This window comes from Bos javanicus, chromosome 19 (genome assembly GCF_032452875.1).
Source record: "Bos javanicus breed banteng chromosome 19, ARS-OSU_banteng_1.0, whole genome shotgun sequence".
NCBI classification, from domain to species: Eukaryota; Metazoa; Chordata; class Mammalia; order Artiodactyla; family Bovidae; genus Bos; species Bos javanicus.
The window spans coordinates 51375570-51397717 of record NC_083886.1 but is presented as its reverse complement, the minus strand read 5'-3'; the positions used below and the strand labels follow the sequence as shown (position 1 = coordinate 51397717).

Below are 22148 nucleotides of genomic sequence, written 5' to 3'. Positions count from 1 at the left end.
AAGACCAAGCCGTCCACATCACCAATTATTTCGGGGCGTTACGAGCGCCCAGTCAACCCTTCTTATCTCCCACTGCAGCCTGCGCACCTGTGGGCTGCTTTGTCTGGTAGAAAGATTCCCGACACCTGTCGGCGGTCACGGGGAAACTCAGCGCGCGTGCGCGGGGAAGGAGGCGCGGCCGGCCCGGAGTCTTGTGCTCCGCCTCCGCCCCGCCCCTGTCCCCTGGGCCCTGCCCCACCCGGGCTCGGCACGGCCTCCGCTCGCACTCTTTTGGTGGCCGGCGCGTTCCGTAGCGGGGGCTGGCGTGCAAGGTCGGAGTTCGTGGGGGCGGGGCTGGCGTTATTGCCGCCTTCTCAGCTTCAGGCTTCTTGAGCATCCCGTGCCCAGCGTCCCACCCGCCTAGTCCCACGGCCCTTACCTCGCGCGCGGGCGTAGTCCGGCTGCGGAAGATGGCCCTGAGCGAGGAGCCGGCCGCGGGCGCCGCTGAGGACCCTGCGGAGGACCCGGTGGAGGATGCGGGGGAGGACGCGGCTCTGGCCTGCGGGGCCGCCCTCGAGTCATTCGGCGAGAGCGCGGAGACGCGGGAGCTGCTCGGCCACCTGCCGGCGGTGCTCGCTGACCGCTCGGCCCGGGAGGGCGCCCTGGAGCGATTTCGGGGTGCGCACGGGCCAGAGGCGGGGAACAGCGTGCAGGGTGTGCAAGTCTCCTTTCCTGCGGCCCCAGACACGGGCGTGCCTAAGAGATGGAGGGCAGTGGGCCTCCACCGTCACGAGTAGGGATGGTGGAGCTCCCCTGGGTGGGTCATTTCCCAGTCCTTGTCCCCACCCTGTCCTGGGCCCACCGCAAAGCGCAGTTCCTCCGAGACAGCTGTGTGAACGGGGCAGTGGGAGCAAGAGAGGCCCAACATGCAGGAACGGGCGGGGGCCCCCACCCAGAGCCTTCTCCTCAGCCCCCGTGGCTCTGCCAAGACCGTGCGTGCAGCCCAGTGCAGTAGCGCTGCTCCGGGCAGTGCAAGATGCTTAGTCAGACTAGGTTCTCCAGGTTTAGACAGACCCTTGCCGTTGTCTATAATGGATAACTTACAAACGATTCCTTAAGATCCCGTGGTTAGATAACTAGGGTTTTGTGATTCAGTAAAACCGTCCTTGGGGACCTTTGTAGCTATAGAAATTTTACATGATTTTGCCTTGGTGGACTTGTGCCACTCACTTGAGCAACTCCTCCCTGGGTTCAAATCCCACTCTGCCACTTGGGCTAGTTGCTTGATTGTGCCCTTTTCTCTGACTGGCTGCTTGGGTTAGCACTGAAAATACCTCAGGCACAGAACTGTCCTGGGAGTGAGGTGAAAATCCAGGGAGCAGTGAAAGCTGGCTTTCCCATTCATGGGGAGTGGTCAGATGTGGAGGTGTGTGGCTCATGAGAACTGCCATAGGCCAGGTGGGCGTGGAATCTGATAGGAACGGTTCTAGCTGCTGGTAGGAGTAGAAACCAGAGTGTTTGGGATTAAGAAAGCCAGAGTATGAGCGGGCTAGGAGGGCACATGGCTTGATGTGTGTGGCAGAGGGAACATGGAAAGTATGAGTCCTAATGAAGGGGAGAACTCAGCTTGGCTCTCAGCAGGCAGTGAAGGAAGGAAGAAGTGAGGACCTGAGAGGAAGGTGCGTTGAGCAAACAGAGAGCAGAGGCCGGGGTAGTGTGGCCCTGAGGAGGCGGGTGGCTGGGGGGCTCACTCCAGCTGGCCTGTGCTCTTGGGAGCTGCCTGGGAAGTCCGCATGGGACAACTCGAGGGTTTCCAGGGCTCATGTTAAGTCTCACGTTTTTCTTTTTAGTAATAATGGACAAATATCAGGAGCAGCCTCACCTGTTGGACCCACACCTAGGTAAGAACAGAAGCTGAGGTTTTGATCATTTACGGATAATCACAAAGGCCTTGGAATATGTGTGTGTGCGTGTGTGTGTGTGTGCACGTGCACCAGCTGAGACTATCAAGATAAACTGCCCAGGTTGTTCTTGTTAGTGGGGCCGACGGTAGTAACACCTCCTCCTGGAAGTGAACTTGGGAAGGAGGAAGGTAGTGATAGTAACTTACGTTGAGGGAAACACGGAACACGGGGTGGTGGTTAGGGTCACCAGCGCTGGGGCTGGACTGCCTGGATTTATATCCCAGCTCTGCTGCTGAGCTGCTCTATGCCTGAGTTTCCTCACCTGTGACGTGGGATCATCAGTGCTGCCTGCCCGCTGGGCTGTGGAGATCTCAGGTCACCAGAGAGGCACCAACAGTTAGCCTCAGTGTGCACACAGGTGCTTTTTAAAAAGTGGGCTGGTGCTGTGTGTGTTGATTTTTCTTTTTTAAGTAACCAGCAGGTTTTGTGGAAGGTAAGCATTCTGAACTCTCCGCTGTCTTGGGCAGAATAAATGCGTTTCATGCCTGTTTGGCTGGGTGGGGATGGAGGGCATGGGTCCATTGTCTCTCGTCTAGTTATGCCAAGTCCCTGTCTGAGTTTCTTTCTCAGGAGCCTTTTTGCCTTGGAAAGTTTCTGGAGCTTGATATTTTAGGAGGGTGTGACTCACTCTTGGCCTTTTTTTTTTTTTTGGTTTTCTTAAGTGTTTTTATTAAATTTTTTAAAAATTGGAGGACAATTGCTTTATGAAGCTGTATTAGTTTCTGCTGTACACCAACATGAATTATCGCTTTCCTCTTGAGCCTCCGTCTCACCTTGCCTCCCCCATCCCACCTCTCTAGGTCATCACAGAGTGCCGGGCTGGGTTCCCTGTATTATACAGCAGCATGCCACTAGCTGTCTGTTTTACGCATGGTAGCATATATATATCAGTGCTCCTGTCTAAATTCGTCCCACCCTCCCCTTCCCCCTCTGTGTCCACAGTTCCATTCTCTTCTTATGTTAGGCATTAGCTGGACAATTTTACACTAAAGACTTGTATCTTTTGGTACAGGGGGCTTTGCTTCTGGTGTGTTTTTGATCGCTTCTCTGCTCTGCCTTCTGGTGTGCCTGTGAACTGGGTATTGAATTTCCAGGAGTGATCCTGTGGGTCCCTAAGCTTTTTCCTTTATAGTTCTACTTTCAGATCTTTGTTTTTGCACATAGAAGATGTTCTTGAATTATTTTTACAGTCATTTTTACTTTCTAAGAGTGCTTGTCCTTGGTTGGGTGTATTTCACAGTTGTCTTACTGGTCAGGTTTTCTTCCCTGGGGAGCACATGCCTGGCTGCTGTGTCCCTCGGCCCCCCGTGGGGAGGGGAGTCCCATGGGCCCATGGGGAGGGTCCTGTAGTGGGCTTCCTAACCCAGAATTCCCTTTTGAGTCAGGCACCGAGGCTGGCTTCCAGCTCTAAGCCCTTTAGCCTACTGTCTTTGGGATACCTCTGTCCAGGAGAGCTTTGTGTGATGATGGAATGTTCTAGACTCGTGCTGTCTGTGTGGTAAGATCACCACTAGATACATGTGGCTGTTGAGCACTTGAAATATGGCTCGTATGTCTGAGGAACTGAATTTTATCTTACTTCATCTTATTTTTTGTTTTCTTCTTTGAATTTTAAAATTGATTTAAGTTAAAAAACAAAACAAAATAAAACAAAACCCAGATGTGGCCAGTGGCTATAGTATTCTCTACTCTTGAGTAAGCCTTTAGTTTTCTGCCTGGATTGGCACAGGGCTGTGGTCTGGAGACCTTGGACCACTCCTCCTGTTTTCAGCCCTGCCTCCATTCTGTCCTGGGCTGTCCCTGGCACCTCAGGGCTCTGGCCTCAAGCTGTGGCACAGGAGCTGCTGCTGTGCTTTCCCTGAGTGGCTCAGTTACAGCCTGGGCATCATGCTGAAGTCTCTTGGCTGCTGTTCCTTCTCTTCCTTGTGGATTTATTTCTCTTTGTTGATTTACTGGAGTTTGGAGGGGACATTGCTCAGGGGAGCTCTAGAGTCGTCGGCTTTCCCAGCCTCTGTTCATGGTGAGGACCGTGCTGTCTGAGTCTCTCTGAGCCAAGTCCTGGCTTCTATCTACTGGTCCCCAGGTTCTCCTTTTTCCTCTGGGGTCAGCTTTTCCTTGTAATTTGATCTTTTCGTCTTCAAGGGATCTTCCCTACTCAGGGATCAAACCCAGGTCTCCCGCATTGCAGGCAGACACTTTAACCTCTGAGCCACCAGGGAAGCCCTTCGTCTTGCTGGTTCAGACCAAATGGATGCAGACAACGGCTTCTCTGCTTCTGTTTTGTAAGTTGGAGCATTTTCATCTGGGTTTTTCCTGAACAGGATTCTTATAGGCAGCTCCTTGTGGGGCAGTATGATGAGTTGATGGACAGATTTTCTCTTAGAGCCATTGAGCTGGTTGAGAATTCTCTATCACATTGAGGATGTTCCAGATGCCAGAATGAAGGGCTTTATCTGGGGCACTCCTGTCTCCTCCGGAGAGCCCTTCATTTTCCTAAGGGTTGGCTCGGAGCTTGGTCCCAGTGGAGTGAGTCTGGGGCTACAGTGATTGCAGACCCTTCCCCACCTGGGGCTGCACCGTGCCTCCTGACTTTGGGCTCTCCTTGGTTCTGCATTTGGGCATCTATAAAGTGGGCTCCTCTGCCTGTTTAATTTGGAGCTGGCTTTTTCCCAGAAGTCTTTACATCTGCTCTCTCCCCATTCTTGCCGTTGATCAGGACTTTCCATTTTGTGCAGCTGTCCTTTTATTTTACTGGCTCTTAGAAAGAGGAAGCAGATGTGTGTGGACTCCTGTTTTGTCCAGTTTTGTACTCTTCCAAGTAGCCTAGACATCCACACACCTCTGCACAATTTAGAGTTTCAGGAAGTGGAAGTGTTGTGCTTCTGATTTGTTGTTGTTCAGTCCCGTCCGGCTCTTCGTGACCCCGGTGGACTGAAGCACACCAGGCTTCCCTGTCCTTCACTGTCTCCTGGAGTTGGCTCAGACTCATGTCCATTGAGTCGGTGATGCCATCCAACCATCTCATCCCCTTTGCCCCCTTTTCCTGCCTTCAGTCTTTCCCAGGATCAGGGTCTTTTCCAGTGAGTCAGCTCTTCACACCAGGTGGCCAAAGTATTGGAGCTTCAACATCAGTCCTTCTAATGACTATTCAGGGTTGATTTCCTTTAGCATTAACTGGTTTGATCAGTCAGTTCAGGCTTTCGATACTTAACTTCAAATTCACCGTACGTTTTCATTAACAGTATATATATCACTGCCAAGATGAGATTTGAATATTTGAAATCTTTACCAGCATAAAGTTAACCTATTAAAGGGGTTAAAGGCATCATGTGCTTTTATTTTGCATTTTGTTGTTTTCTAGTGAGGACAAATTTTTTTTTTTTTAACATATATTATTACCTTTGCACAATATTTTTCCCCTTTGTGAATTGCCCATTCATACTCATTTAGTCTTAATGTATTTACCTTGTTCTAAATGGTTTTTAATGCTTCAGTTTATTCATCACAGTAACCTCATAATACCTGTGGAAGGTCGTCATTTTGGAAACTGGGGTGTGGCCCGTTAACAACGTCGCGATAGTTTCAGGTGTGCAGCAGCGCGAGGCAGTCATACATGTAGTCTCTCCATTCTCCCCCAGGCTCCCCTCCCATCCAGGCTGCCACATAACATTGAACAGAGTTCCCTGTGTTGTACAGTAGGTCCTTTTGATTATCCATTTATTTGTCAGGTCTTAGTTGTAGCCCCTTAGGTCTTAACCCGCGTCCCCTACTTTGCAAGGCAGATTCTTAACCACTGGGCCACCAGGAAAGTCCTGGTTATCCATCTTAAGTATGGCAGTGTGTACATGTGGATATCTCAAGCTCCCTAACTATCCCTTGCCCCTACCCTTTCCTCCCTGGTAACAATAAGTTCCTTTTCTAAGTCTGCGAGTGTGTTTCTATTTTGTAAATAATTTCATTTGTATCATTTCTTTTTAGATTCCGCATATAAGGGATATCATATATTTCTGTTTCTCTGACTTCACTCAGTATGACAATCTCTAGGTCCATCCATATTTCAGCAAATGGCATTATTTTGTCCTTTTTTATGTCTAGTAACTTTTGAGTGGATGATTGACATTGTGATTTTTATGTTGGGTGGCTTTAAGGTTTTTATCTTTAAAGAATGAATTTTGGCAGACAGTTAATTGTGTATCATGTATATCCTTTCAATCCTTTTTAAGCTTTGTTAAGGCAGATATAGCTTTTTCTCTAATTTTTCTCTAATTTAGTCTTCAGTGCAGTTCAGTCTTCAGTTCAGTTCAGTCGCTCAGTCTTGTCCGACTCTGTGCGACCCCATGAATTGCAGCACGCCAGGCCTCCCTGTCCCTCACCAACTCCCGGAGTTCACTCAGACTCACGTTCATCGAGTCGGTGATGCCATCCAACCATCTCATCCTCTGTCGTCCCCTTCTCCTCCTGCCCCCAATCCCTCCCAGCATCAGAGTCTTTTCCAGTGAATCAACTCTTCACGTGAGATGGCCAAAGTACTGGAGTTTCAGTTTCAGCATCATTGCCTCCAAAGAACACCCAGTACTGATCTCCTTTAGGATGGACTGGTTGGATCTCCTTGCAGTCCAAGGGACTCTCAAGAGTCTTCTCCAACACCACAGTTCAAAAGCATCAATTCTTTGGTGCTCAGCTTTCTTCACAGTCCAACTCTCACATCCATACATGACCACAGGAAAAACCATAGCATTGACTAGACAGACCTTTGTTGGCAAAGTAATGTCTCTGCTTTTGAATGCTATCTAGGTTGGTCATAACTTTCCTTCCAAGGAGTAAGCGTCTAAGTAAAGAATTTTCTGCAATGTCTGCTGGTGGCTCTGGGTGTTCAACAAGGACTCTGCACTCTGGCTCGATGGAGTTTGAGTGTCAGCCCTGTATGGGCTATGGGAACTCTGCCTTAGAGCTTCCTGGCAGTTCTTACCCAGCCTAGTGAACTCTAACCACTGTGCATGTGAAGATTCAGCCAAAGGTTTGAGGGGACCTTTCAGACTTACAGAGCTCGTTTTCTGCTTAGCTTCTTCTGGCATGTTGCCCTGCAAATTTCAGCTAAAGCAGCTTCTGCTCTGCTTGAGTCCCCCTTCTCTGCAGTGGATTCTAAAAATTATTTTCTAGTGGACAGCTTGGGCAGCTATAGAGTCCAGTTGGTTGGTTACAAGTCGCTGTCGTCCTAGTACCTGAAAATACTGAGTTGGCCAAAAAGTTCATTTGGTTTTTTCCTAAGTGGGCTCTAGTAGTGCTTGGTTGTCTTTAACTTCATTTGAAACAGTTTTGTTAGATTATATTGTGACAGCTGTCTTACCAGCATCCATTAAAAAATTTTTTATCAAAATTGGTGAGTATTTATATAGCCATTTAAATAATGAAGATGGAAGAAAAACAACATTTTTGGCATACTGTGCTTTATTATTTCAAGAAAGGTACACGGTGGAAATAAAAAAAAAGGTTTGGGCAGTGTATGGAGAAGGGACTGTGACTGATCTGTCAGAAATGGTTTGTGAAGTCCCATGCTGGAGATCTCTTACTGGACAGTGCTCCATGGTTAGGTAGACCAGTTGAAGTTGATAGCAATCAAATTGAGACATTAATTGAGAATAGTCAGCGTTATACCATGCAGGAGATAGCCTACGTACTCAAAATATCCAAATCAAGTGTTGAAAATCATTTGCACTTATTTTCTTATATCATTAAATAATCTACAATGTTAAAAAAAAAAAATCATTTGCACCAGCTTGGTTATGTTATTGCTTTGTTTGGGTCCCACATAAGTTGCGAAAAATTTTTTTCTTGACCATATTTGTGCATGTGATGCTCTACTGAAACATAATGAAAGGGTTCTGTTTTTAAAAACAAATTGTGACCAATGTGGATACCCCGGGAGGTCACTCTCCCCGGGCTCTGTCCAGGTGGCGTACGGGAGCATAGCGTTCTGCCCGGTAATGTACAGTTCCTTTCCACAACGTTGGAGATGAAGCCGGGCCTTGAGTCTGCGCCTGCATATTCCTACGTCTTCTCAGAGTCCTGTGGACAATGACTGAGGAAAAAAACCATGCAGAAAACAGCTCTGAAGAGCAATCTGTCTGGATCTGGGTTGCTCCGAAGTGAATTTTTTTTAATTGTTTTAACTTGTTTTGCTGTGCAGTTGGGTTAAGGTTTTCCCTCTTTTGCAGCATTTTGTTTGGGATTCCAAATACAACTGGATTTGAGCATTTTGTTTGTGATTCCAAATACAACTGGATTTGAGGAGAGAAGAGGAGCCTCACCAACTTTGCAGTTAGCAATGCTTTGGAGTCTTTCTTTGACAGGGAAATTAGTAAAGTAAAAATTAACTCCAGGCAAAACTACTGGAGTGGAACCCATTCCTTTCTCCATGGGGATCTTCCTGACCCAGGGATTGAACCTAGATCCTACTGCATTGCAGGTAGATTCTTTACATTCTGAAACACCAAGTAAAATGAGTAATACATTCATTGAAGATAAGCCTGGGAGATTTGGAAGTGTATAGGTACAATATTTAACCCCTGGAACTGCACCTTAAAACCCATGAGTTCTAGTGTTCTGTAATGTATAAGAAATGCCAAAGACCATATGGGCAGGTTTTAGAGTATAGTGACCTGGAAGGCTCAAAAGACCTTTTCAGGTTTCCTATCTGGTGAAAACTTGATGTAATGACACTAAGATATTGACCTTTTTATCTATCACTCTTAAAAGTGGAAAGTAGGTGCCCATGAGAATCAGCATGTCTTAAAGAAATCCATCAATTTCTAATGTAATCGTGAACTTTAATAAAGATGACTATATGTGTAAAAAAAATAAATAAAAAATAAAAACAAATTGTGATGGGCAGTGAAGTGGATACTGCACAGTAATGTGGAACAAAAGAGATTATGGGGCAAGTGAACTGAATGAACGACACCAAAGGAGGTGATGCTGTATTTATGGTGGGATTGGAAGGAGTCCTCTCTTAATGAGCTGCTTCTGAAAAACCAGACAATTAATTCTAACAAGTACTGCTCCCAGTTAGACCTACTGAAAGCAGCATTGGATGAAAAGCATCTGGAATTAGTCAGCAGAAAACACATAATCTTCCATCAGGATAACACAAGGTTGCATGTTTCTTTGATGATCTGGCAAAAACCATTATAGCTTGGCTGGGATGTTCTAATGCATCCGCCATATTCAAGAGACACTGCACCTTTTTTTTGGAAAAAAAATTTATTTTTGACTTGTGCTGGGTCTTTGTTGCTGCGCAGGCTTTTCTTTAGTTGCAGCCTGTGGGCTTCTCATTTCAGTGGCTTCTCTCGTTGTGGGGCTTGGGCTCTAGGGCACATGGGTTTCAGTAGTTGCGGATCTCGCTCAAGAGCACAGGCTCAGTAGTTGTGGTGTACGGGCTTAGCTACTCCATGCATTGTGGGATCTTCCTGGATCAGAGATCGAACCTGTGTTTCCTGCATTGGCAGTCAGATTCTTTACTGCTGAGCCACCAGGGAAGCCTCAACATTGCACCTTTGGATTTCTGTCTATTTCAAAGGTCTTTACAGAATTCTCCTGATGGAAAAGATTTCAGATTCCCTGGAAGGCTGTAAAAGGCACCTGGAACAGTTCTTTGCTCAAAAAGATAAAAGAGTTTTGGGAAGATGAAATTATGAAGTTGCCTGAAACATGGCAAAATGTAGTGGAACAAAATGGTGAATATGTTATTCAATAAAATCCTTGGTGAAAATGAAAATATGTCTTTTATTTTGACTTGAAAACCAAAGGAACTTTTTGGCCGACCCAGTACAATTGTTGGGTTGTCTAATTGTTGGTGGAAAGGTAGTTCCATATCAGTTATTCCTTTATAACTGGAAGTGGAAATCCTTTTAATCCTTTTTGTCTGTCTTATTTGTTGTTTAGAACCGGATTGTTCTAAACATAGTAGTTGTAGACGTGTCCTCTGTAAAGCATGGTATTAGATATTGATTTGAGACAGTATTCTGAAAGAGATGGGAATACCAGACCACCGGACCTGCCTCTTGAGAAACCTATATGCAGGTCAGGAAGCAACAGTTAGAATTGGACATGGAACAACAGACTGGTTCCAAATAGGAAAAGGAGTACATCAAGGCTGTATATTGTCACACTGCTTATTTAGCTTATATGCAGAGTACATCATGAGAAATGCTGGGCTAGAAGAAGCACAAGCTGGAATCAAGATTGCCGGGAGAAATATCAATAACCTCAGATATGCAGATGACACCACCCTTATGGCAGAAAGTGAAGAGGAACTCAAAAGCCTCTTGATGAAAGTGAAAGAGGAGAGTGAAAAAGTTGGCTTAAAGCTCAACATTCAGAAAACTATGATCATGGCATCTGGTCCCATCACTTCATGGGAAATAGATGGGGAAACAGTGTCAGACTTTATTTTTTTGGGCTCCAAAATCACTGCAGATGGTGACTGCAGCCATGAAATTAAAAGACGCTTACTCCTTGGAAGAAAAGTTATGACCAACCTAGATAGCATATTGAAAAGCAGAGACATTACTTTGCCAACAAAGGTCTGTCTAGTCAAGGCTATGGTTTTTCCAGTGGTCATGTATGGATGTGAGAGTTGGACTGTGAAGAAAGCTGAGTGCCAAAGAATTGATGCTTTTGAACTGTGGTGTTGGAGAAGACTCTTGAGAGTCCCATGGACTGCAAGGAGATTCAACCAGTTCATTCTAAAGGAGATCCGTCCTGGGTGTTCTTTGGAAGAAAGATGCTAAAGCTGAAACTCCAGTACTTTGGCCACCTCATGCGAAGAGTTGACTCATTGGAAAAGACTCTGATGCTGGGAGGGATTGGGGGCAGGAGGAGAAGGGGACGACAGAGGATGAGATGGTTGGATGGCATCACCGACTTGACGGACGTGAGTCTGAGTGAACTCTGGGAATTGGTGATGGACAGGGAGGCCTGGCGTGCTGCGATTCATGGGGTTGCAAAGAGTCGGACACGACTGAGTGACTGAACTGAATAATAAATAATATTTTTCCTACATTTTAAAAGCAGGAGTGAATGTTATATTAACTCTAATCTCCTTTTAGAAACTGAAGATGAAACCTTTTCTTTTGCTCTGTTGATACTTGGATTATAGAGATTTACTAATATTAAACTATTCTGATATTTCTAAATAGCTCTTTTTTCTTTGGGCATTTTGTTTTAATGTCATGTTGATGTTTAATTTAATAGCAAATGTTTTACGTTTGTTTTTCCCTAGAATGGATGTTGAACTTGTTGTTGGAATTTGTGCAAAATAAGACATCTCCGGCAGACCTTGTACATCTGGCTTTTAAATTTCTTTACATCATCTCCAAGGTAATATTTAGATGGCACATTGTAGCTGACAAAACACTTTCTTGATAAACTTGGTCCAGAGGTACCTTCCAAAATGTTATCAGGAAAGATGGTTCTCACGCAAAAGTTGTGGGTTTCATCGTTTCTCTTTTTACCGTGTGCTGGGGATCAGTTGTTAGCGACCCAGGGGGTCCTTTGGCTGCAACAGCATTTTTCAGCATTGTTTTCATCATCTTGCACTTGAATTGATCAGGCATCAGCTAACCAGAAAGGGAGGGAGAAGATATATGTACACATACATACATGTATGTATGTGTCAGTAACTGAGAAAAGATTCCTACGAGGAGAAGGCGAACAAACTTGGAAGCAGAAATGCTTCTCAGACATGAATGTGCAGATGGCTTTCTGGGGATCTCATGGGATGCAGATTTTGAGTTAAGTAGGTCTGGGATGAGGCCTGATACTCTGCATTCTTGCAGGCTCCCAGATGATGTGTGTGCTGGCCTGTAGACGCACCATGGGAGAGACTCGGCCCTCCCGGCTGGGGTTTTGCCTCTGTGGGGCCTGCCGTGTGGTGGAGAGAGGCCTGCGTGCACACTCCTTGCCCTCGGTTGAGTGCAGGGTCTCCTGAAAGTGTAGCACCATGTTTCGTGGAAGCCTTAATGAATTTGGGACCTTTTGGGTTCTTGAGGACTTATTCCTCATAATCAAGGTAGATGCAAAACTTGTTAGTTTGTAATATATCTGTATTTCTGATGAGCCAAGATTGGTTGGTCAAACTGGAATGGAACAGAACACATTTCTGAAATGATTCAAGAAGTAAAGGTGGCTTTCTTATTGTTTAGTCTTACTAAGTTGTATCACTGTAATATGTAATTTTCTTTGATCATTGGGTGGCATAGTTGGTGATTTTTGATAATAGAGAAGTAATCTTGCTACTTTTTGTATTTTCTGGTTGTATGATTCAGTATCTTTTTATTTGATAGGTTCGAGGATATAAAACATTTCTTCGTTTATTTCCACATGAAGTGGCTGATGTGCAGCCTGTTTTAGACATGTTTACAAACCAGAATCCTAAAGACCATGAAGTAAGTGTCCCTTTCCTCCCCCTAGTCCTCGCTGTTTCCTTGGTTTGCCTGCTTCTACACTGGCAGGTTCCTTTCCTGTTTCCTTCAATTTTATCTTGTGTTATTTTGTTCATTCCCTCTTTTTCATTTGTTCCTTTGATTTTCTCTTTTTACGTATGTTGCTTTAAATTATTTTCTTTTCAAAATTCCCTTTATAAAGAAAACTATACCTGAATACGGTGTGATGATAACTATATTATTATCCAAAATTTTTTTTACTTAAAATAGAACTATGTTGGGGCTCCCCAAGACCACTCCAAGTTTAGTGATTCCCTAGGACCACTACAAGAATTGACATCTAGTTATCCTCATGGCTATGACTTAACTCCAACAAAATCAGCAGAGGGAGAAGGCATATGGGGTGAAGTCCAGAGGAAATCAGTCGTGAGCTTCCAGAGTCTTCTCTACACTGGGTCACCCAAGGCACTTGCGATTTCCCACAGCACCAAGCTGTGAGAACACATGAGGTGTCCCAACAGGAAGATCACAGGGGCCAGCACCCACGATTTCTAGGAGGCTGGTCATGTGGGAACTCTGCCAGGCACATACGAAAACACGGAAGGTGAGCAGGTGTTCAGCATAAGCCACATGGTGTGTGCCAGCGGTCTGAGCACAGAGTGACCCTCATCAGTTAGGAGGCAGTGGGAATGTTCCCACAGTTCAGGCTCCCAGATGGCTGCCAATGGCCAGCCTTGCAGTTGTGTGTGCTGTGGAGTGCGCTCGGGCGCAGGATTCGTTCAGAAGGGCACATGGATTGTAACTTCAAACTCAGGAAATTGTCTTGCCGTGTATGTGGCCTGCTCTCCTCCGTTTCTCATGCCTCTGATAGGGAGTCTGGGGCCAAAGCGGAATCTTGTTTTGTTGACTCCTCTGTGACAAGAAGTTGAGAATTTGTTTCTTTACTCTTAAGTCTTCTGGTTTTTTTTATCTTTGACTCTGTTTTCCATTTTTCTTGAAATGCTGATTGCATGCTGAAGGGTGCCAGGGATAAGAAGCCGTTACACTGACATGTTAATGATTTTTATTTGTTCGTTTTGCTGTTTCTCTTGCCTGCCAAGGTAGCAGCCAGGCTGCGTGCCAGAGGTCGTGCGGCAGAGCATTGTGTGTTTGGAGTCCTGGGTGGGCGCTGAGCGGGAGGGGCCGTGGGACTGTGTGGATGCCCTCCACACAGGAATCATGTTGCTTTGTCCCGGCCCCGTAGACCTGGGAGACCCGCTACATGCTGCTGCTATGGCTCTCTGTGACCTGCCTGATCCCGTTTGATTTTTCCCGCCTCGACGGAAACCTCTCTCAGCCTGGGCAAGAGCGAGCATCCACCATGGACCGTATCCTCCAGGTAGCGGAGGTGAGTGTGGCCCTGCAGTAGTGAGCTGCTGACCAGTGTCCTTTCTCGTGCCATCCTGCCGCTGGGACTTAATTAGGTACACTTGTGATGTTTGGGTATTTCTTCAGCTGTTGTTACCCTTTTTCAGTGAGGTGGAATTCCATTTCATAACTTAACATGAAACTGATAATTCTTACAGGGATCAGGATGTATTATTTCAGCAAATCTCATTTCTCTGTAGATAATACAGATACTCTGATGATAGCATAAAAGGGGGCAGTGATAAGAGAAAGGTCCATTTAAAATCTAACTTTTTAATTTTTAGCACTATGTAAATAATACATGATCATCATAGGAAAATCAGAAAGAAAAGCAGGAAAAATATTAAAGTGAAATCTCTCAACTATTAGTGTTGAGCGATAACACTTTATTTTTTTTCTTCAAGGTTCTCCTGATGCATGCCTTATGTGTGTAGATACAGGTTTTTGTATATTCTGCTGTGGAAAATATTACCCTGAACTTGAATGACTTAGCACACGTTCATCATCTTATAGTTTCTGTGAATCAGGAAATCTGGCCATGGCTTCGCTGGGCTCTCTCTTTCAGGGTCTCCCCAGGCTGCGGGCTGAGCTCGCCTAGGACAGGTCTGCTTCCAAGCTCTCATGGTTGTTGGCAGGAGTCAGACCTTGAGGGTGTTGGCTGAGGGCCTCAGTGCTTTGCTGGCTGTTTGCCATGCAGCCGCCCCCCCCACAACAGTGGTGGCTTACTCTGTGAAAACCAGCAAGGGGCAGGGTCTGTAGCAAGGCAGAGGTCACACGTTCGTGTGACGTCATCATGGAAGTGACGTCCTACCTCCTGCCAAATTGTCTTGGTTAGAAGCAAGTCATTGTGTCCAACCCACCTGGGAGGGATTACACAGGGCGTGGGCGCTGGCGGGCAGGACGCCTGCCACACTTAAACTAAGCTGCTCTGGGTGCCTGCTCTGTACCAGACGTTCTTCTAAGAGGCTGTTCATACATTAACTCTTTCATCTTGCTTAATGAGACAGTTCGCTGTTGTTCATCCTCATTTTACTGAGGGGGCAACATGTATAAAAAATAAATGCCTTTGCCAGCTCTCTTTCTCACACATGGTGGATCCAAATTTGAACCCAGGGGTTTGGCTCCCAGCCTATTCTTCACACTGCTTCCTGTGGCCCGCGTGTACAGGGCCGCGGTGTCCTGCTGCTCTGGGACCTGCTTTTCCCTGGAGCACTTTGGTCTGAATGTCTCATGTCAGTAAGTAGACATCTCCCTCACGGTCGTTAAGGGAAAAGGTGCACCACTGTGTCCTTATTTCTAAAATATTAATAGTCTTTTCTAGATGGGTGGTTTGTTTCTAGCTGAGTTTGGTTACCCTCTGGGTGCTTGTCTCCTAAGTGGGATTGCCCAAGGAGAGGCCCAGTTTCTAGAGAGTTGTCCTTCAGAAGGAAGATCTTCTAAGTATATTGTTTGGGAAGCAGTTGAGAATTGGAAACCTCTGAGAGGTGTCGGAGTCACTGCGGTGAACTGCAGCCTTCCTGTGTTTGAGCAGGGCTTCCCGGCTGTTCTGAATGCCATGGAGCTGGCGGGCCCAGGCCTGTTCCGTGCACACTCTGGGTGGCAACACACATGCTTCGTTTTTCAGTCACTTTTGCAGATGTACATTTCAAGGAGTGTGGCCACACGCTGCGTGGGGATTGGGCCCTTCCCTGAGGGTGAGCACATGTGTGGCAGCTGCAGCCCTGAGCTCACGTTCATGAGTGCTTCATGCAGCTTCAGAGTGTCTGGCCTCTGCCACTGAGCCTGCACCCTGAGCAGTGGATCTGCTGAGTGAGGGACCAGATGGCCGAGCGGGTCCCTGATGTTTGTATTATGTGTGTAACTATGCCTGTCCTTTTACCCTTCCCTGTAGTCTTACCTGGTCGTCAGCGACAAGGCCCGAGACGCAGCTGCTGTCCTCGTGTCCAAGTAAGTGCTTTCTGAGACGATTTGCCGTCTGTTACCTGTGTCTCTGTTGTCATCAGAGAGGACACTCGGTTGCGAGGCCTGGGGAATCTTTGCTGTCCTGAGGACTTTGCTGCATTCCCTGAGGGAACCCAGCACTGGTAAAGGAACCCTGAACCTGATGTGACCACCTTCAGTGCTGGTCAGGGACTCAGGGTTACCTGATGCCAGGTTAGTGGCTCGTGGGCCCATCAAGGGAGTGCAGATTTTGAACAGGTGTAGCAGTTTTGTGGGGCCATATCTCTCCTCTAGCGGGGTGTCAGTTAAAAGAGCTTTTGGAAGTCACTTAGAGAGCAGACTACACTGTGGTTTGTGGAGATCATGGGCTGTGATTGCATCATTGTGCAATCACAATGATAAAAATCCCCAAACATGGCATGTTAACTAAAAACAGTCTGTGCCTAAAGCAGGCAAAGATGGATTTTTCTGATGAGCTGAGTAAGACGACCCAGGCAGCAGGGCCTGAAGTCTCAAGAAAAAAAATGGTGCCAAAGATGGGTATGAAAACTGAGTAACTTGTTTCATGGAATATGAGAATGGAAGAAAGCAGTTTTTATAACTCTTTTGTATGATGTGATTTAAAGTATGTGTAGACTGTAAATGATTTAAAAAATTTGACTTTTATCCCTCCTCCATGTTTATGAAAGTTGAAAACTGGCTGTAAGAGCTTTTGGGTGTCTTGATTGTGGCAACACTTCAGGGTCACCTTGTCTTAGGTGTGTAGCCGTGATCTTGTGCAAGGTGGGAAGAGATGTGCTTGATTTATGGGGCATTCAAATGGCAACCCACTCCAGTGTTCTTGCCTGGAGAATCCCAGGGACAGGGGAGCCTAGTGGGCTGCCATCTGTGGGGTCGCACAGAGTCAGACACGACTGAAGCGACTCAGCAGCAACAGCAGGGACATTGAAGGAAGTATTTGTGGAAGTACTTGCTAAGCCATTGGGCAGAGCCTGAATTCAGGAGGCTGATTTTAGGAGTGAAGAAGGAAGCAGCTGAACATGTCTGGTATACCTCCCCTGAGTGAGGAGAAAGTCACCGACAGAGCTTTCTCATGGTTTTGACAAGGAATGAAAAAGCATGGGTTTCTTTCTAACTGTGAAAGTAATCATGTGTGTTTTGGAAGATAAAAAAAAGTGCAAAATAAGACCCACATGTACTGTCATGCCCGGAGGTGTAACCGCTGGGTCCTCTGTTCTCCGCTGCCGGTGGGCATGTTGGTCCCTGGCACGTGGCTGCACTCGCAGGTTTGTTCCAGGGGCCGGCAGGCCGGCCTAGACCTTTGGTCAGTCTTCCAGACGCGATGAAGGTGTGGTGTATTCTTTCTCCAGCCCCACGGCACGAGTAGACCTTTGGTTAGTAAAATTAGCACAGCCTCAGACACTCAACATTAAACTTCGTACTCGTTTGATTGGCTCTATTTTCTCCTTCCAGGTTTGTTGAGATATAATTGACGTATGGCACTGTACAAGTTTAAGGCTTACAGCATGGAGATTTGACTTATCAGTTCAGTTCAGTCGCTCAGTCACGTCTGACTCTTTGCGACCCCATGAACTGCAGCACGCCAGGCCCCCCTGTCCATCACCATCTCCCAGAGTTCACTCAAACTCACGTCCATCAAGTCGGTGATACCATCCAGCCATCTCATTCTCTGTTGTCCCCTTCTCCTCCTGTCCTCAATCCCTCCCAGCATCAGAGTCTTTTCCAGTGAGTCAGCTCTTCACATGAGGTGGCCAAAGTACTGGAGTTTCAGCTTTAGCATCATTCCTTCCAAAGAACACCCAGGACTGATTTCCTTTAGAATGGACTGGTTGGATCTCCTTGCAGTCCATGGGACTCTCAAGAGTCTTCTTCAACACCATAGTTCAAAAGCATCAATTCTGCACTCAGCTTTCTTCACAGTCCAACTCTCACATCCATACATGACCACGGGAAAAACTATAGCCTTGACTAGACGGACCTTTGTTGGCAAAGTAATGTCTCTGCTTTTCAATATGCTATCTAGGTTGGTCATAACTTGCCTTCCAAGAAGTAAGCGTCTTTTAATTTCATGGCTGCAGTCACCATCTGCAGTGATTTTGGAGCCCCCAAAAATAAAGTCTGACACTGTTTCTACTGTTTCCCCATCTATTTCCCATGAAGTGATGGGACCAGATGCCATGATCATAGTTTTCTGAATATTGAGCTTTAAGCCAACTTTTTCACTCTCCTCTTTCACTTTCATCAAGAGGCTTTTGAGTTCCTCTTCACTTTCTGCCATGAGGGTGGTGTCATCTGCATATCTGAGGTTATTGATATTTCTCCCGGCAATCTTGATTCCAGCTTGTGCTTCTTCCAGCCCAACGTTTCTCATGATGTACTCTGCATATAAGTTAAATAAACAGGGTGACAATATACAGCCTTGATGTACTCCTTTTCCTATTTGGAACCAGTCTGTTGTTCCATGTCCAGTTCTAACTGTTGCTGCCTGACCTGCGTATAGGTTTCTCAAGAGGCAAGTCCGGTGGTCTGGTATTCCCATCTCTTTCAGAATTTTCCACAGTTTATTGTGATCCACACAGTCAGAGGCTTTGGCATAGTCAATAAAGCAGAAATAGATGTTTTTCTGGAACTCTCTTGCTTTTTTGATGATCCAGCGGATGTTGGCAATTTGATCTTTGATTCTTCTGCCTTTTCTAAAACCAGCTTGAACATCTGGAAGTTCACGGTTCATGTATTGCTGAAGCTGATCATAAAATGATTATCGGAGTAGGCTTAGTGAACAGGTATCATCTCATATAGATACAAAATAAAAGATTCAGAAAAAAATTTTTTTTCCTGTGATGACTCTTTCCTTGTGATGACTTTGGATTTACTCTTTTTTTTTTAATTGAATGAAAGATTTGTCATATTCTGTAGTGCTTCCCAGTTTTCAGAAGTTTCACACACATAATTTCATATAATCTCATAATAACTCCTTTTTTTCTCTACCCCTGTTATCGCTCCGCCCCCCCCAGGTTTTACTCTCAACAACTTTCATATATGATATATATCAGTGTTAATTATATTTATCATGTTTCGTGTTACATCTCTAGTACTTATTCACCTTATAGCTGGAAATTCTTACCTTTTTGACTGCTGTTCTCCAGTTCCCTCCCTGACCCCTTTCTCTGGTAGCCATAAGTCTGACCTCATTTTCTGTGAGATTGTTTGATTTCTGATTGATTCTTAGGGATGAATTCCTAGAAGAGGAATGAACATTCTAGGGGTTTTAAATGCAGCTACTGGAAAGGTTGATCAAGTTGAAAGTCTCCTTTTTCCCAAATGTTTGCTAAATTTGTTAAATGAAGCATAATGTCTTTATTATCAGCAGTACTGATTTGGTAGCGTTCTGCTGAGCTTGACCTGGTGGAGTACTGCACGGTGGGGCGAGGGGGCTGAGACCCTAAACCCTTCTTCCCTCGGTGGCAGGTGTCCTCCAGAAAGGCCGCAGCCAGAGACCCCTGGTGGGCTGTGCGCTGCTGACTGGCTGCTCCTGCGCCATCTAGTGGTCGGACAAGATGGCGTTCGAGAGGTTGAGGCCAGGTTTTTATCTAGCGCGTTAAAAGAGCTCCGGCTGATTTAGCTAGGCTGTAGGTCACCCAGTTTCCTTTAGCTGTGGAAAGGGCAGATGACCTCAGGTCTAGAGCTGCTCTAGGTAACGTGCCTCACAGGTGGGTTCTGACTCGCCTGTTTTTTTGGTGAGCTGTTACAGTGAGACCCTGGGTATGCAGAGTCGTCACATGTGGCCTTTGACCCACTGGCGTCTGTTCTCTGGTGTTTCATGAGGGAGCTGCCTGTCTGCCCTATCAGCTTTGAAGGCTTCCCCTTACCATGTGCAGTTCATCTGCAGCTGCATCTGTTTCCCTTCATTAACCAGAACCTGCAAGTTCTGTAACTTTGTTACTTTGATGCCAAGACATTTGGATATGAGTGTTACTTTACAGAAACTTGTCAATGGAAAAATAGGCCTTTATTCTTCCTGATTGTACAGAAATGCATCAATGGAAAAATATGCCTTTATTCTTCCTGATTATATTAGTTTTAAAAAGCAGATGCTTTTATCTAACTGTGAAATCAATGTATGCTCCATGTGGAAAAGTTGGAACATAGAAAATTGGGAAAACCCCACCCATTTATAGTAATAATACACAATAATGTGTTGTATTTTTTTGTTTTGTTTTGTTTTTCTGTGCTGTCACTGTATGGAATTTGCGTAGCACAATCTCTTTGAATTAACATTTGTTTTTTCACTTAGTTTCACATTACCACTGATTAAATGGCTCCTTTATATTCCACTGTTTTTAACTCTAACCAGCTTCCTCGCGTTTTCCTCTTATCAGTAGTGATGTAATGACTAGCTTTGGGTGTAAACCTATTTTGATATTTGGGATTTTTTTTTTAGGATAGTCCCCTAGAGGTGGCCTTCTGAGTCACAGGACACAAGGACATTGTTGAATCTGTACACCAGTGACTCTTGGGAGCAAGTTTTCAAAATCTCTGGCACCACAGGCAGCCTTCAGCACAACCCTGTTCTCCCAGTTGGATTGTGCATTGTTTTATTTATTACTAATGTTTAGATTGTATTTCACTGATCGCTGGTGAGTTTCAACACATTAATCTTATTTCAAACGTCTTATGTCCTGTGTTGTAATCTGATTTCTAATATCTGTGGGTTTCTTGGTGCTTTTTCTCTGCTAGTGTGCACTTTCTCAGTGAAGGATGTTAGCTCAAGGAGGGTGTGATATTTTCTCCAGGTGGTTGATAACCTTTTTTTTTTAATTGTTTATTTAGGGTTGTGCTGGGTCTGTGTTGCTGCGTGGGCTTTCTCTAGCTGTCGTGAGCGGGGACTGCTCTCTAGTTGCCACGTGCAGGCTTCTTGTTGCAGTGACCCTACCCTAGAGCGTGTGGCGCACAGGCTCTGGGTGCTCGGGCCTCAGTAGCTGCAGCACCTGGGCTCAGCAGTTGCGGCTCCCGGGCTCTGTAGCACAGGCTCAGTAGTTGTGGTGCACAGGCTTAGCTGCTCCATGGCATGTCGGGTCTTGGCTGTGCCAAGGATTGAACCTACTCCTGCACTGGCAGGCAGATTCTTTACCACTGAGCCCCCTGGGAAGCCTGGATGGTAGCCTTTTACTTCTTTGGACTGAAGTTTTTAATTCTAATGTCAACGTGGTAGCTATTTTCCTTTATTTATTTTTTACTTTTATGCTTAAAGGTTTACTGTCATAAGAGAATTTACAAAGAATCATATTTTTCTTATTTCCCCTTGCTATTCTTTGGAACTCTGCATTCCAAAGTGAAAGGCAAAGGAGAAAAGGAAAGATATGTCCATCTGAATGCAGAGTTCCAAAGAATAGCAAGGAGAGATAAGAAAGCCTTCCTCAGTGATCAGTGCAAAGAAATAGAGAAAATCAATAGAATGGGAAAGACTAGAGATCTCTTTAAGAAAATTAGAGATACCAAGGGAGCATTTCATTGCAAAGATGGGCACAATAAAGTACAGAAATGGTATGGACCTAACAGAAACAAAAGATACTAAGAAGAGGTGGCAAGAATACACAGAAGAACTATACAGAAATGATCTTTATGACCCAGATAACCACAACGGTGTGATCACTCACCTAGAGCCAGATATCCCGGAATGCGAAGTCAGGTGGACCGTAGGAAGCATCACTACGAACAAAGGTAGCAGAGGTGATGGAATCCTGGCTGAGCTACTTCAAATCCTAAAAGATGATGCTGTGAAAGTGCTGCACTCAACATGCCAGCAAATTTGGAAAACTCAGCAGTGGCCACAGGACTGGAAAAGGGCAGTTTTCATTCCAGTCCCAAAGGCAGTGCCAAAGAATGCTGAAATTACTGCACAATTGCACTCATCTCACACGCTAGCAAAGTAAGGCTCAAAATTCTCCAAGCCAGGCTTCAACAGTATGTGTACCGAGAACTTCCGGATGTTCAAGCTGGACTTAGAAAAGGCAGAGGAACTGGAGATCAAATTACCAACATCCGTTAGATCATAGAAAAATCAAGAGTATTCCAGAAAAACATCTACTTCTGTTTCACTGACTACACTAAAGCCTTTGGCTGTGTGGATCACAACAAACTGTAGAAAATTCTTAAAAGAGACGGGAATACCAGATCATCTGACCTGCCTCCTGAGAAACCTGCGTGCGGGTCAAGAAGCGACAGAACCGGACATGGAGCAACAGACTGGTTCCAGATTGAGAAAGGAGTATGTCAAGGCTGTATATTGTCACGCTCCTTATTTAACTTATATACAGAGTACATCATGAGCAATGCCAGGCTGGATGAAGCTCAAACTGAAATCAAGATTGCCAGGAGAAATATCAATAACCTG

The 22148-nt window shown here is 45.5% G+C and overlaps 1 protein-coding gene and 1 non-coding gene across 6 annotated transcripts in view; both read left to right on the top strand.

Annotated features, from left to right (window-relative positions):
- Positions 1 to 319: 319 nt before the first annotated feature.
- TBCD (tubulin folding cofactor D) overlaps positions 320 to 22148 on the top strand; it is a 148660-nt gene continuing 126831 nt past the window's right edge. For 2 of the 5 annotated variants that reach the window (XM_061392425.1, XM_061392423.1), the window contains exons 1-6: positions 320 to 657; positions 1830 to 1880; positions 11224 to 11321; positions 12287 to 12388; positions 13629 to 13772; positions 15684 to 15739. In XM_061392425.1, coding sequence (XP_061248409.1) covers positions 450 to 657; positions 1830 to 1880; positions 11224 to 11321; positions 12287 to 12388; positions 13629 to 13772; positions 15684 to 15739 — 659 coding nt within the window. In that variant the 5' untranslated portion in view covers positions 320 to 449. Of the gene's footprint in view, positions 694 to 744; positions 797 to 1829; positions 1881 to 11223; positions 11322 to 12286; positions 12389 to 13628; positions 13773 to 15683; positions 15740 to 22148 lie in introns of those variants that run through there. The other 3 variants (XM_061392422.1, XM_061392424.1, XM_061392426.1) reach the window with 3 other exon arrangements.
- LOC133233107 (small nucleolar RNA SNORA73 family) lies at positions 7849 to 8052 on the top strand. The gene has a single exon (XR_009731585.1). It is a non-coding gene; the product is annotated as a small nucleolar RNA SNORA73 family (small nucleolar RNA).